Below are 14,201 nucleotides of genomic sequence, written 5' to 3'. Positions count from 1 at the left end.
TTTGAACCTTCTTAGAACTGAATAAAATCGAATATAACTTTTCTTGATTTTATTACAACACTGAGAATGATTAATTTTATGTAGGCTATAATGTAATCGTTGAGTGTCTGTCTTATCTTGATTAATTTAATGTGTCTAGACACTAGAGGGAGGTAGAGCGTAAGGTAAAAACGAATCTCAATTTGCAAGCTTTAGATTGGTTCTGCTTCAGAAGCTAAGAATGTTAGAAAAATAACGACATAAGCAAATGCTGAGTGTGATGTTTCTTTGGAGGAGTTAACCGTAAATGAACCCGGTAACAGGTCACTTGGGCAAGCTGTACAAGCTGAATCATCATTCTGCCCCACCTTGCTGATCTCCTTTAGGATAAAGAGGCCCCAGGGTCCCTGATTATATTTGCACATTAACAGCATCTTTAAGCCATGTAAGGTCAGAAATGAAAAATCTACAAACAACAAGGAAATTAAAAACAGTTGTCATTGCTAAAGATTTGAATAATACAATAAAGCCTACATGTAGGCAGCATATGTAGCATGTTAAGAATTTCACATTTTATATATCAATTTGCATTAATAAACAGTGCAACTTTTTGCTTCATATTATGCAAGCGCATCTAAACACAAAAAGGCTATTCTTTCCTTGAAATAACAGAAAGTGTACTGCTTCCCAAGATGGCTTTTTAAACTGAACATATTTGACAAATAGGCACTGTTCTGTGGCAATTTATAAAAGCGTGACACAAACCCGTCATTAATTAATAAATCAAAATCATAGAGATTTGTCATGCTTAAACATCCATCTGTTAGGGGGCTAATTTAAAAAATTCTAAGGAGTGACCATCTGTTATTATCTGTGATGAACCAAAGAAGGGTCACAATGTCACAGAATGCATTCAAGCACACGTCACACGTTCAAAGCAACCAAATCCTGTGCTACACAGAGGCTCATCTGAGTTGTAGAAGCAAAGAGTCCCTCCCTTCCTCTGCCTTGAGACATCTATATTCATATTTTCTGGCATTTTAAGTGCCTAAGTGGATACAAAAGGTTGGATACAAAGATTAAGGAAGAAAAACTAATTAGCCTGAGGCCAAAGAGTTTCTGGGTGGTTGCAAGGATGTTGCTATGTAGTTGCTATGTATGGTTTATTTATTTATTATTATTATTATTATTATTATTATTATTATTATTATTATTATTATTTATTATTTATTATTTATTATTAAAAGTGAAAGTGAAAGTGACGTGACATACAGCCAAGTATGGTGACCCATACTCGTAATTCATGCTCTGCTTTTAACCCATCCAAAGTGCACACACACAGCAGTGAACACACACCCGGAGCAGTGGGCAGCCATTTATGGCGTGGCGCCTGGGGAGCAGTTGGGGGTTCGGTGCCTTGCTCAAGGGCACCTCAGTCATGGTATTGAGGGTGGAGAGGGCGCTGTACATTCACTCCCCCCACCTACAATTACTGCGGGCCCGAGACTCGAACTCGCAACCCTTGGGTTGCAAGTCCAACACTCTGACCGTTAGGCCACGACTTCCCCAAAATATTAATGATATTTATCATTATTCATCATATCATCATCATCATATTATCTATTATCGTCATCATCATCATCATCATCATTATTATTTTGCCATGATACTTTATAGTTGCTAGGACTAATTTCATTGTATTGCGACTTGTTTCCGTTGTGTTGCGGCTTGTTTCCGTTGTGTTGTGGCGATTTTGTTGCGTTGCGACTTGTTTCCGTTGTGTTGTGGCGATTTTGTTGTATTGCGATTTGTTTCCGTTGTGTTGTGGCGATTTTGTTGTGTTGCGACTTGTTTCCGTTGTGTTGTGGCGATTCTGTTGCGTTGCGACTTGTTTCCGTTGTGTTGTGGCAATTTCGTTGCGTTGCGACTTGTTTCCGTTGTGTTGTGGCAATTTCGTTGCGTTGCGACTTGTTGCCGTTGTGTTGTGGCGATTTTGTTGCGTTGTGATTTGTTTCCATTGTGTTGTGGTGATTCTGTTGTGTTGTGACTTGTTTCCATTGTATTCTGGTGATTTTGTTGTGTTGCGGCTTGTTTCCATTGTGTTGTGGTGATTTTGTTGTATTGCGACTTGTTTCCATTGTGTTGTGGCGATTTTGTTGTGTTGCGACTTGTTTGCGTTGTGTTGATTCTATTGTGTTGTGATTTGTTTCCGTTGTGTTGTGTTGATGCTGTTGTGTTGTGATTTGTTTCCGTTGTGTTGTGGTGATTTTGTTGTGTTGCGACTTGTGTCTGTTGTGTTGTGGCGATTCTGTTGTGTTGCGACTTGTTTCCGTTGTGTTGTGGCGATTTTGTTGTGTTGTGACTTATTTCCGTTGTGTTGTGGCGATTTTGTTGTGTTGTGACTTATTTCTGTTGTGTTGTGGCGATTGTATTGTGTTGCGACTTACTTCCATTGTGTTGTGGCGATTTCATTGTGTTGCGACTTATTTCCTTTGTGTTGTGGCAATTTTGTTGTGTTGCAGCTTGTTTCCATTGTATTCTGGTGATTTTGTTGTGTTGCGACTTGTTTCCATTGTGTTGCAACTTGTTTCTGTTGTGTTGCGGCTTGTGTCCGCTTGTGTTGAGGCTTGTTGTAATTTTGTTATGTTGCGACTTGTTTCCGTAGTTTTGTGGCTTGTTTCCTTTGTGTTGTGACTTGTTTCCATTGTGTTGTGCTAATTTCGATGTGTTGCAACTAGTTTCCATTGGGTTGCAGCTTGTTTGTTGTGATAATTTTGTTGTGTTGTGCACTACTGGGCCACCGTAAAAAAAATAAAATAAAAAAATAAAACAGCATCAGATCAAACAATACAGGTCCTTCTCAAAAAATTAGCATATTGTGAAAAAGTTCATTATTTTCCATAATGTAATGATAAAAATTAAACTTTCATATATTTTAGATTCATTGCACACCAACTGAAATATTTCAGGTCTTTTATTGTTTTAATACTGATGATTTTGGCATACAGCTCATGAAAACCCAAAATTCCTATCTCAAAAAATTAGCATATCATGAAAAGGTTCTCTAAACGAGCTATTAACCTAATCATCTGAATCAACTAATTAACTCTAAACACCTGCAAAAGATTCCTGAGGCTTTTAAAAACTCCCAGCCTGGTTCATTACTCAAAACCGCAATCATGGGTAAGAGGTTAACCCAGAAGGCCATCATTGACACCCTCAAGCGAGAGGGTAAGACACAGGGTAAGACACTTTTAATGGCTAGATGGCCAAACCTTATATAGAGTAGCTTTAATAATCAAATTATAATGGTTTATTCCTGAAAACTTCAGGAACTTTGCACTGAGAAGCCATCAATTAAATGATTCAGTCCTGTGGTAAGTCATTTTGTACAGTGTTCCCATTAATACTGTAGATAAAATATTATGCATCATAATAATGATTCAACTATTTATGGGGTCTTTGGCAAAGAGCCCAGACTGTGTTTGATGGACAGGGCTGAAACGATAAGGTAATGGGAGGGAAAGCTTATGCTATCAAAAAGTGCAGAGAAGAGCTCCAGTGTCAGCAGAGTTCTGTAGCAAAATCTTTCATCCCTATATATCACCTCCTTCCAAAGCACACCCGTATGTGCTCCTTAAAACACCCTACAGTCTTTGTATAGAATGAAATGTGGAGATAGGACACTAGTTTTATCCCTCTGAAATATTGAAGCACAATTGATTTCCATTTTGCACTCTGTGTTCAACACATCATCTAAACGTTGTGGGGCTTCACAGATTATGACGTGACCTTCACGTGCAGCTCAAAGCGCAGTGCACATACAGTATCTCAGTATAGTTTCAGTTGATTTCTGCTTTAGACTGGGTATCTCCATATATACCCAATAACTTAATATACTACAATAAATAACACTAAAACTGAAAAAATAAAAATAAAAAATCATTTCTAATTTTCATTTATTTAACTTTATGGACTAAAATAAATAAAACTGAAATTTAAATAATAATAATTGAATAATTGAAATATTTCAGCTAGATGCATTTCTAATTTTTATTTGATTTAATTTGCTATAGACTAAAATATATAATACTAAAAATGAAAAAAGAAATTCAGCTAGTTGCTAAAGCTACATTTCTCATTTTCATTTAGTTTAATTAAAATAAATAAATATATAAAACTATAAGAAATATAAATGTAGAAAAAAATGAATAATATCTTAATGATACTAAAAGATAAATGCATGACTGATTAGGTCTGTGTACATGTGATCTTTAATCATTTGCTTCCCACTGGGCAATTGCACAGCACATGACTGTAAAACAAACAAACAAACAAACAAACAAACAAATGCCTTGAACATTGATGAAAGAGGTAACACTTTATTTTAGGGTCTCTTAACTAGTTGCTTATTAGCATGCATAACACTAGAATATTAGCCATTTATTAGTACTAATTAAGCACATATTAATGCCTTATTCTACATGACCTTATTCTACATCCCTAATCCCTCCCAATACCTAAACCTAACAACTACCTTACTAACTATTAATAAGCAGCAAATTAGGAATTTATTGAGTGAGAAGTCTTAGTTAATCGTGAATAAGTGTTACCATGAAAGAACAAAAGGCAGTGTGCAGCTGGAACATGTGATGCTGAAGCATATCACTAGTGCTGTGAGGGAAATTCAGGGCTTGTGGCGTATGATTAACAGCGGTTCCTTTTTAAGTGGAAGACAGTTGTCAGTGACAATGTCAAAGCTACAGTCTGTTGCTAGGCACAGTCACTATGTACTGTATGACATGTTACTATACTTAGAAATGACATAATAAAGCAAAGAAGTGAAGTAACAGAGAAGAGAAGCAAAATAAAGAGTCATTGACACAGTCTGGTTTTATTTACAGTCATTCTTTAAAAGTAACAGAAATAGAAAAGGCTTATCTATTCAGAACTCAGCACTGAACCCAATAAAAAGAACCTGGAAAGCTGCTTAAAGCATCTACCATGAGTGTCATTTGTTTTAGAATATCAGTTGACCATTTAATTAACGAGAATGGTTAAGCTACTCTTACAATGTATTGTCAAATAAAAGCTATATTTGTGATTTCGTTCGGACCATGTTGTATACTCCACAAGAATTTCAACTAATTTCTAAATCCATATTTTTTATTTACAGTTTTGGTTAGAGCATTGTCATGGTGACATCACATATACTCCAGGGTAGAAGCATCATGCAAGATTTCCTGAACCTGAAGGGTATTCATTTTCATTCAGGTTTCTTTCAGCTCATAATTACTGTATGATAGTCAAATTTCACATGAACACTGTCAAGTCTTGTTTTACATGTATTAATGCAGGGTAAATCTCACGTAAGCTTAGACTGTGCCTTGCAAGTATATTGAGAGCAAGATTTTTTTTTTTTTTTTTTTTTTTTGCCTTAACTTTGCCCTGTTTATTTGATATGATAAAGTCTAATCAAGCACCATGTTGATTCAGGATGTATTTACAAATGTCTTGAAAGTCACTTGCACATGATGTAAGTCTCGCTCATCTAAAATCTGCTCATCTTTGAGCAGTAGAGGCAATCAAAAACCTTCAAACAACTGCAATTACACAGGCAAATCTCTGGAAAACATGTTCAAATCACATTTCACCGTAAAAATAATTAAGTAAAATAAATAAAATGAATGCTTTAAAAATAATAATACAATATTAGGACCATATATTAAAGGTGTTCCATTAGGATATTCAGGACTAAGATATTTAAGATATTAGTTTTCAGATATTAAGATATTAATAATATTTTTAAGGACCATTAAGGTCCTAAAAATAATCCTATTATATATATATATATATATATATATATATATATATATATATATATATATATATATATTTATTTATAATCAATCCTTTTTTTAATTAATCCTTTTTTTAAGACCATAAGGTCCCTTATTTTGCAAGACATTTAAGATATTTTGTAACACTATTGTTATAACGTTCTTTCTCATTACCATTTTGTTTTATTTTTAAATTCCCAATACTCTTGATGGTCATTCTCAATATCTAATTACTGTAATATTCTCCTTGTGAAATTAAAAATGACAAAAAAAAGTCATATTTCATAAGGCAAAATATATTTTCTCTCTTTTTTTTTTTTTACTTTGGGGATGAAATATAACCTCAAATATGTTCTTGAAAGGTTCTGTGAGACATACCCATACAGCTTTCCTTTCCTAGTGCCATCACTCTTATTAATTGCAGTGCCATCATTCTTATTAATTGCATTACCCAAACTAACATTTATCACTTCATATTGAGTCGGATGCAGAAAGATTGCAGCAAAAGACTGCAGGGAACTATTTGCCAGTGAGGTCTGGAGAGTGGTCTTTATTAAATATCTTTATTAATTATCAAAGCCACTTAGCTTTCCCAGTGCAGTTCACAAGGGGTTTGATTAAACACAGCTCAGTCAGACCCTCTGTTTATGTACAGCCGTTCTGGATGAGAGCAGATTGCCATTTATTGGAATGTTAACAGGATGTCATTTGAGGCACTTTCTCTCAGAAAATTCCATAAACCGCAGATATACGTCAACTCCACACAGGTACTAGAATCAGTTTAAGGGAAAAGATAATATACAGTGGAGAAATACATATTTCATCATCCATTATCAGTTGAAGGAGGGGAAAAAGCGTTATTCAGCTGCGTTTGGCATGGTTGTCATCCGAAGGCTACAATATGCACAGTATTTTATGAGATTGAAAGTGCAGCATTAAAAAACTCTTTGTTGGTGTTCATTCAGGAGGCAGGTTACAAAAGAAGTCATACAGCACAGCTAAATCAAGGGGGAACATCTGAATAGCTTCAGCATCTTGCGCAATTTTAACCTCTCGCTTAAAAGTTGGGGAACTATTGCATTGAGAAATCATTATTCTTGGGTTCCTGTTACTACACAAAACAAAGCGTTCTAACCCGATTAGACTCTTCCACACATCTCCTCGCACATCACATCACTAGAAATACTGCATCTCTAATCCTACCCCTCTCAATATGTACAGGAATATCGAAAAAAAAAGGCCCACTTACACGGCATAATAAATTATTAGTCTACTACAAAAGAGTGAACACCTGCACACGTTAAAAAAAGGCTTAAAATAGAAAGAAGTTACAATTGGTTTTCTATCCTTTATCTTGTTAACAACACCGTCTTAAAAAACAACAATATTCACAAGTAACCTTTTGGAGCGACTGCTACCCCGTCTAAGGTCGGCCTATGTCTAGCTGAAAGATATTAAATACGCGACAGATTTTGACACCTCATGCAAACAAATACGGTTGATCCCATGTTGACGTCGAACGGATAAAATCATATTTTTTTAGGACTTTCGTTTAACTCCAAAAAATATGAATCTCTTAGCAGCTACTGATTTTTTATTTGTTTTGTTTTTGTTTTGTGTTTTTTTTTTCATAACTGTTCTTGGCACTTTCAAGACAAGTACATCCAGGAGAAAGAAGAAAAACTACTTGGGTTGCAATTAAACACCAACGGCAATTCCAATGCTTGGAATGACCCTTTGTAAACACAACTGGAATAATGACTCTCGACTCCAGTCACCATTTGAAAGATTGTAGGACAAGATAACTAATATCATACTGACTAGTTAATGAACATTCTTTAAGTATGGATGGTTTCCGTGAAAGCCAGTTGGAGACACTGACACTATATCCACTCGGTCAATTGCACGATTCCTAGTCTTTCTTATTGCAGATCTGTCCGCTCAATCTGCTCCTCTGTTTTGCACTGCTAATGGCCGCAATGATGAGAGTCTGCTGAGGGGTTTCTCCACACGAGGGCTCTCTCGCGCCTGAAGGCAGCGCTCTGGGCGTAGACAAAGAAAATCCACTTGGAGTCTTTGAGGTTAAAGTGTCGGTTCTGTGTTCCTCCGACAGTTCGTAAGACACTATCATGTTAAGACATTTATGTAGAAAGTCCAAACATCAGTTTGTTGTTTTGATTGGCTGATAAGGCAGTTATCCTTTTACTTCGCCCTGTGAGAAAAGAAAACAAGTGTTAAAACACTGATCTTGACAGTGTAAACATAATAAATTACAGTGATTGACTACTTGATTAAGCTCAGCTGGGTGAAACAAGGCATATTTTTGTTTACAAAATATTTGAACACTTAACATTAAAAATGTATGAATGCCACTGCATTAACTAACAAAATATCAAACCAAATGGCATTCCTATTAAGAAAAGACAGCACACACAGATGTGTCATGAAATCTTGTCTTTTGGGAGACACCAGTGGCACTTTCAATTGTACAGTTTGCGCTTAGCGTGCAAACTAACACCCATCATATGTAATTATTATTTTCTTATTATTTTTTAAGTGATCATCATGCATTTATTTTGAGTGGCATGAGGTGCAGGACTCAACTAGTCCAACCAGATTTAGACATAAGTAATTCAAACGACTCCGTCAATTAACATCTGCATGTTTGTAAAAATAATAATAATAATAATTTTTTTACTTGAAACTAAATGTTTCTTAATCTGTCCATATTTCTCACCTGATTCAGATGATAGAGGACTTGTTTCAAGTTTAAAATGTCTTAGTTATAGATTTGTTTATTACAAACATGCAACTCTTTGCTTCACAAGATGTTAATTGATAGACGAGTCGTGTGGATTACTTGCGGATTCTGGAGTCATGTCGATTCAGCTGTTTGGTCTCTCATTCTGACGGCACCCATTCACTGCAGAGGATCCACTGGTGAGCAGGTGATATAATGCTAAATTTCACTGATAAAAAAAATGCTCACTCAGCTACTGTACATCTTGAATGGCCTGCGGGTGAGTACATTTTCAGCAAAGCAAAACATTTCACAAGAAGAAGTTGGTTTAAAAAGACAAAACACTAGATATTTAAGACTGGATAATTCTGATAAAACCTCTAGCATACTTTCTCATCAGATCACACCTACTGTAATGTGATACTTTGCATCTAATGCAATGAAATTGCATGTGTGATCCAAATACTTTTTAGGCTGCTGTAGGCACACGTGTGTTTTTTTTTTTTTTTTGCTTTATGTTAAAGGGCTTCTGAGTGAGATCTATTCATTTCATTTCAGTTTTTTCATATCGTCTTGCCCTTCTAACTAATTATTAGCTGTGACCTTTTCCACTTTTCATTATTCTATTTTTCTCCACACTGAATCTCAAAATGCACTAAACAACATGCACACGCATGCTTTCACAGAAGCGCACAGAGAAAAACCTCCTCCCTGAAATATCAAAATATGCCATCTGCTTATGGATGGACCTGCCATTCAAAGCACTCCAATGCATTATGGAAAAGTGAGAGTCTGACATTTACAAAGGCAAGAGACTCATGACGTGACAGAATGATTTAGTCAGCCGGCCATGTAATAAATACAAAACACTGGCTGACAGTGAATATTCAGTGCATCTTCAACAAGACACTTTCTCTGAATGAGACCAGGGGAGCAGCCGTGGGTACAGACGGGGTGCGGCTCTTTAAGAGAATAATTAATTTTCTCTGTAGTCTTTCTCTGGATTCTGTGTAATCCTCATTAATCCCAATTTTACAGCATCTGTTCCCACAAGACGAGGATGGAGTTGCATAAAGCATTGTTACTTGTCACTGATCTAAAAGCCCATGTAATTGCACCTTTCTGCTGTCTGCATTGGTGGCAGAGAATGGAAATGTGTATACATATACAGTTTCCACAAAACTATTACGTAGCTATTTCTTTTTTTTAAATCAGGATTTTACAACAACTTCTGAAGGATCATATGACGCTAAAGACTAGAGTAATGATGCTGAAAATTGAGCTTTGCATCATAGGAATAAAATAAAAATCACAATTTAAAATACATTAAAACAGAAAAATTATTTTAAAGTGTATTAATATTTCACAATATTTCTGTTTTACTGTATTTGTGATCAAATAAATGCAGCCTTGGAAAGAGACTTTCATAAATATAAAAAAAAGCTTACACAGCCTAAATGTTTTGAATAGTAGTGTATATATAATACATGTTACCCTGATTTTTTGAATTATTTCTTAACAAGGGATATCTTGGTGGGAATTCTCTAGGGATAGACTATTTGTCTGTATTATTGGTAAATCAACACAGTCCCTTGCTATTTGAATCCATATGGGCAATCCTTTCTGATCCCATTTCACTGGCAGGATTCCAGTCAGCTTTTTTTCCTGTGTCTGGACTGTGGTGCTGGGCAGCTCAGCTGTGTCCTTCCTTCCCTGGAGGATGGCGGGGAATGTTCCTGCTGATATTTTTCTGTTGGTGTCACTTGTGTGCCAGGACTGGTGACAGGCACATTTGGACCCCCGCCATATGTTTTCACATCAGTTGAGTTGATCTCACCCACAGGCCAAAAATGACTTTGAATATACGACAGGGTAAAATACAGCTGTAGCTGCTTATTTTTTTTTATATACATATACATATATGTCTATGTATACATGTATATAAACATCCTTGCTGAATAAAAGTATTAATTTCTTTAAAAAAGAAAGAAAACATTTTCTGACCCCAAACTTTTGTGTAGCAGTGTGTATTGTAACACAAAAGTTCTATTTTGAATAATCACTGTTCTTTTTAACTTTTTATTTATCAAAGAATCCTGAAAAAAGTATCACAGGTCCCAAAAAACATTGATTTTAAATCAGCATATTAGAATAATTTCTGATGGATCTTGTGACACTGAAGACATATTAAGTATGAAGTATATTAAAATAGAAAACTATGAATGGCATACAACTTATAGCTGACTATCCACAATAAAGGCAAACACTGTCTTCAAGAGTCTTTTTCTGTGAATGGGCAGTAGACTAGAATATCAGACGGATTCTGATTCTGAATATCAGACAATTCTGAAGTTGTATTGCACATTACTGATTTTCAGTGACTCCTCCAACCCCTCCTGTACTGCAGTTTGGTCTTCCATCAAAGAGCTGTCTCCATATAGATCATGGGCCTAAGCTTTGATAGCATTTTTGTCCCACCTCCTGGCATAATGGAGTGAATTGTGGACATAAAGGCTGACTCTATAGAACACAATCACCAATAGATCAGTGTCAATAAGCCAAATCCTCTTAAATCTCCCAGCCATCACCCAGTCCCACCTCTGAGCATTCAACTACTTCCTCATAAACATTTAAGCTGTCAACAGAGACTAAGCAAACAGATCACCTCCCCTAATATTGACCTAAGCTATTATCCCAGCCAGACTGACAATGATATTATATCTTCGAGATGTTCCGCTAGAGATGCTCCTCAGGGTTTTGTTTTGCTCCAGGTCTGTCACGGACCAGCTCTCTTAAAACTACTCCGCAGTATGTCCGGTATGTCCAATAGAGAGTGTTGTGCACCCAGATACAAGCACAATGACTATACGGAAAATAGCTGATAATGAATAGTGTCGCTATTACATAACTTACATAATTGTAAATATTTTGAATTTAAATAAATGACTTTTGTTCAATTACATAAGAAATAAATAGAAATTTATACATTGGACAAATAAATAATTTTCTAATATTAAAATATAATATGTTATATATATGAAAATTACTATAATATTTTCATTGTATTATTTGAAATACTACGTAAATAAAGAAGGTTACAATTTATTTTAAGGTGTCCTTGCTACACGTTACATGTACTTACTATTATAATAACAATAAATCATGCATAATTACATGCAAGTAACCCTAAACAAAACCCTAATCCTAACCCTAACCATATAATAAGTAGTAAATAAGTATAAAATGTAGTTAATTAATATACCTCAGCACTTAAAAGTATAAGTATACTGCCATAAATATGCATATTTAAATAAAAAATATAATACAAGTTATTAAATGTAACTGATACATAATTAATTACTATGACTATTACATATTAATAAAAATTCTAATAATTACATATAAATATTCTGATAATTTTTATACATTCAAAGTCACAATTTCATTCACAAATTGAAATAAAAAATAAAAGATAAAACACTTATCTCACACAGATAAATTATTATTATAAATAAACAAATATTCTGTTAATTGTTATAACTTAAAAGTCATTTCATTAATAAATGTACATTAAAAATATGTCAATACATTTATCTGACAAATAAATAAATAAATATGTTATCAAAATGATTTAATAATTTGTAAACATGTTAGATGCAGCTTACTAAGAAAACATAAATTGCCTTGCCAAGTTTTTCACTTATGAACAATTGTAGAGAGCTGAGGGGAAAAACAGCATGAATAAAATATAGTGCACCATGAAATGATTTACCCTGAAGCACCAGTGTATAACAAAACACTGCTGAAACTGTATAAGGAAACGCTCTCTACTATAAATTAGGTTTGCTTTGATTTAAAACCATTCATGTTTGTGATACTTACATGTACATTGGTTGTAGTTGCAAATGTGACGTCTTCTGTGGCCCTTGGTAACCGTACGAATCAAACCCTCCTATAAAGTCAACTAAAGAAATGAGAAGATGGGGGACAGAAAAAGAGATGATTTATTGTACTGAATGCTGTCGTTCATTCAAATAAGCACTTTTTGATTAAGCTACTTTTTGATTTGATGTGTGTGTTAGTGTGATATAGAGCAGTGGATGATAAGCGGCCGGACCCTCTGTGAGACTGATATCTACAGAGTCCGGTTTGTGGCAAGCTGCCTGTTGGATTATAAAATATGCTAACAAAGCAAACTGACAGGATTAGCCCCGGACCCCTCTGTGAGGGCCCACCAGATGTTTCAGGTCCTAGAAGCCCCGAGTATCTGGGGTTTCCACAAAGACGCAAAGGTAATAAAGTGTGCGATAAAGATCCAGGCTTCGGCAATCAGAGGCTGTTTCCTAGACCAACGACCACAGGAGATAAGCTGCGGAATTAGCAGAGAGGTTCTCTCGTGCATCCCAAACAGAAGGAGAATGGAAGACTGGAACCATTATCATTCTGATGATAGAATTTAGGGGGCATATACCTACAAATCCCCTAATCTATGTTGGTTTTATTGTGGAGTTAGACCTTTGTCCTGATCAGTGTTATCTGGGGACCCGCTGAGGTCAGTCTGAAAGCTTGCGCCAGCAGTTTAAATGAGAGCGCTCACAATTAGCAGGACACTGTTTGAATTCCTCTCTAAATATATACTGATATATGACATATCATGTCATTAATTAACATGTTAGTTCCAGTTTTTAAATTGATTGACAGTCCTTAAAATATTTTAACAATTCAATAACATACAAAAATTAAAAAGACAACAAAAGAAATAGTACTAGTAATAACAACACAAACAACAACAATAATAATAATACTGTGACATATCAACTCATTTATTATATGGATTGTTGATTGTTGTAAGTTTTTGAGTGAATAGGTCAGATTGGGCTTTAAGGGTTAGTTCACCCCAAAATGAAAATTATGTCATTAATTAGTCACCATCATGTTGTTCCAAACCCTTAAGACCTTCGTTCATCTTCGGAACACAAATTAAGAGATTTTAGATGAAATCGGAGAGCTATCTGACCCTCCATAGACAGCAACGCAACTGAAATGTTCCCAGGTCCAGAAACGTAGTAAACACATCGGTAAAACAGTCCAACTTCAGTTTTGCGATGCTATATGAGAATACTTTTTTTGCACAAAGAAAACAAAAATAAAATAATTTACTCAACAATTCTTCTCCCCTGAGTTACGTCTTCCGCCATTTTGGAGAGTACCCAAGAACGTATTGGACGTAATCAGTGTTTTTTACGCTTAGGGGAAAGCGTGCGTATGCATTGTAATACTCTCTAAAATAGCGGAAGACGCAACTCGGGGGAGAAGTAAGGTTGAGTAAATTATGTTATTTTTGTTTTCTTTGCATCAGTATTCTAGTAGCATCGCAAAACTGAAGTTGAGCCACTGATGTCCCATGGACTGTTTTACTGATGTATTCACTATGTTTCTGGACCTGGGAACATTTCAGTTGTGTTGCTGTCTATGGAGGGTCAGATAGCTGCCATTTCTTTGTAATTATGAAATTTACTAGCAATTTCTAAGAGAAAAACACTAAATATTGCTTAATAAATATTATAAATATTGCTTAATAATACTGCTAATTAATTGTTTTAATGTAACGAATATGATGAAATAATAAATATGAAAATGAA

At 35.1% G+C, this 14,201-nt stretch overlaps 1 protein-coding gene across 1 annotated transcript in view; it reads right to left on the bottom strand.

Annotated features, from left to right (window-relative positions):
* Positions 1-4,847: 4,847 nt before the first annotated feature.
* The window catches only part of LOC109113605 (sodium/potassium-transporting ATPase subunit beta-1-interacting protein 2), a 143,864-nt gene continuing 134,510 nt past the window's right edge, over positions 4,848-14,201 (bottom strand). The window contains exons 6-7 of the mRNA XM_042746356.1: positions 12,442-12,523; positions 4,848-8,031 (exon numbers count right to left, since the gene is read on the bottom strand). Coding sequence (XP_042602290.1) covers positions 8,022-8,031; positions 12,442-12,523 — 92 coding nt within the window. The 3' untranslated portion in view covers positions 4,848-8,021. The remainder of the gene's footprint in view (positions 8,032-12,441; positions 12,524-14,201) is intronic.

Source organism: Cyprinus carpio, chromosome B20, assembly GCF_018340385.1.
Source record: "Cyprinus carpio isolate SPL01 chromosome B20, ASM1834038v1, whole genome shotgun sequence".
In the NCBI taxonomy this organism is placed as follows: Eukaryota; Metazoa; Chordata; class Actinopteri; order Cypriniformes; family Cyprinidae; genus Cyprinus; species Cyprinus carpio.
This window is presented reverse-complemented; position numbering and strand designations above follow the sequence as displayed.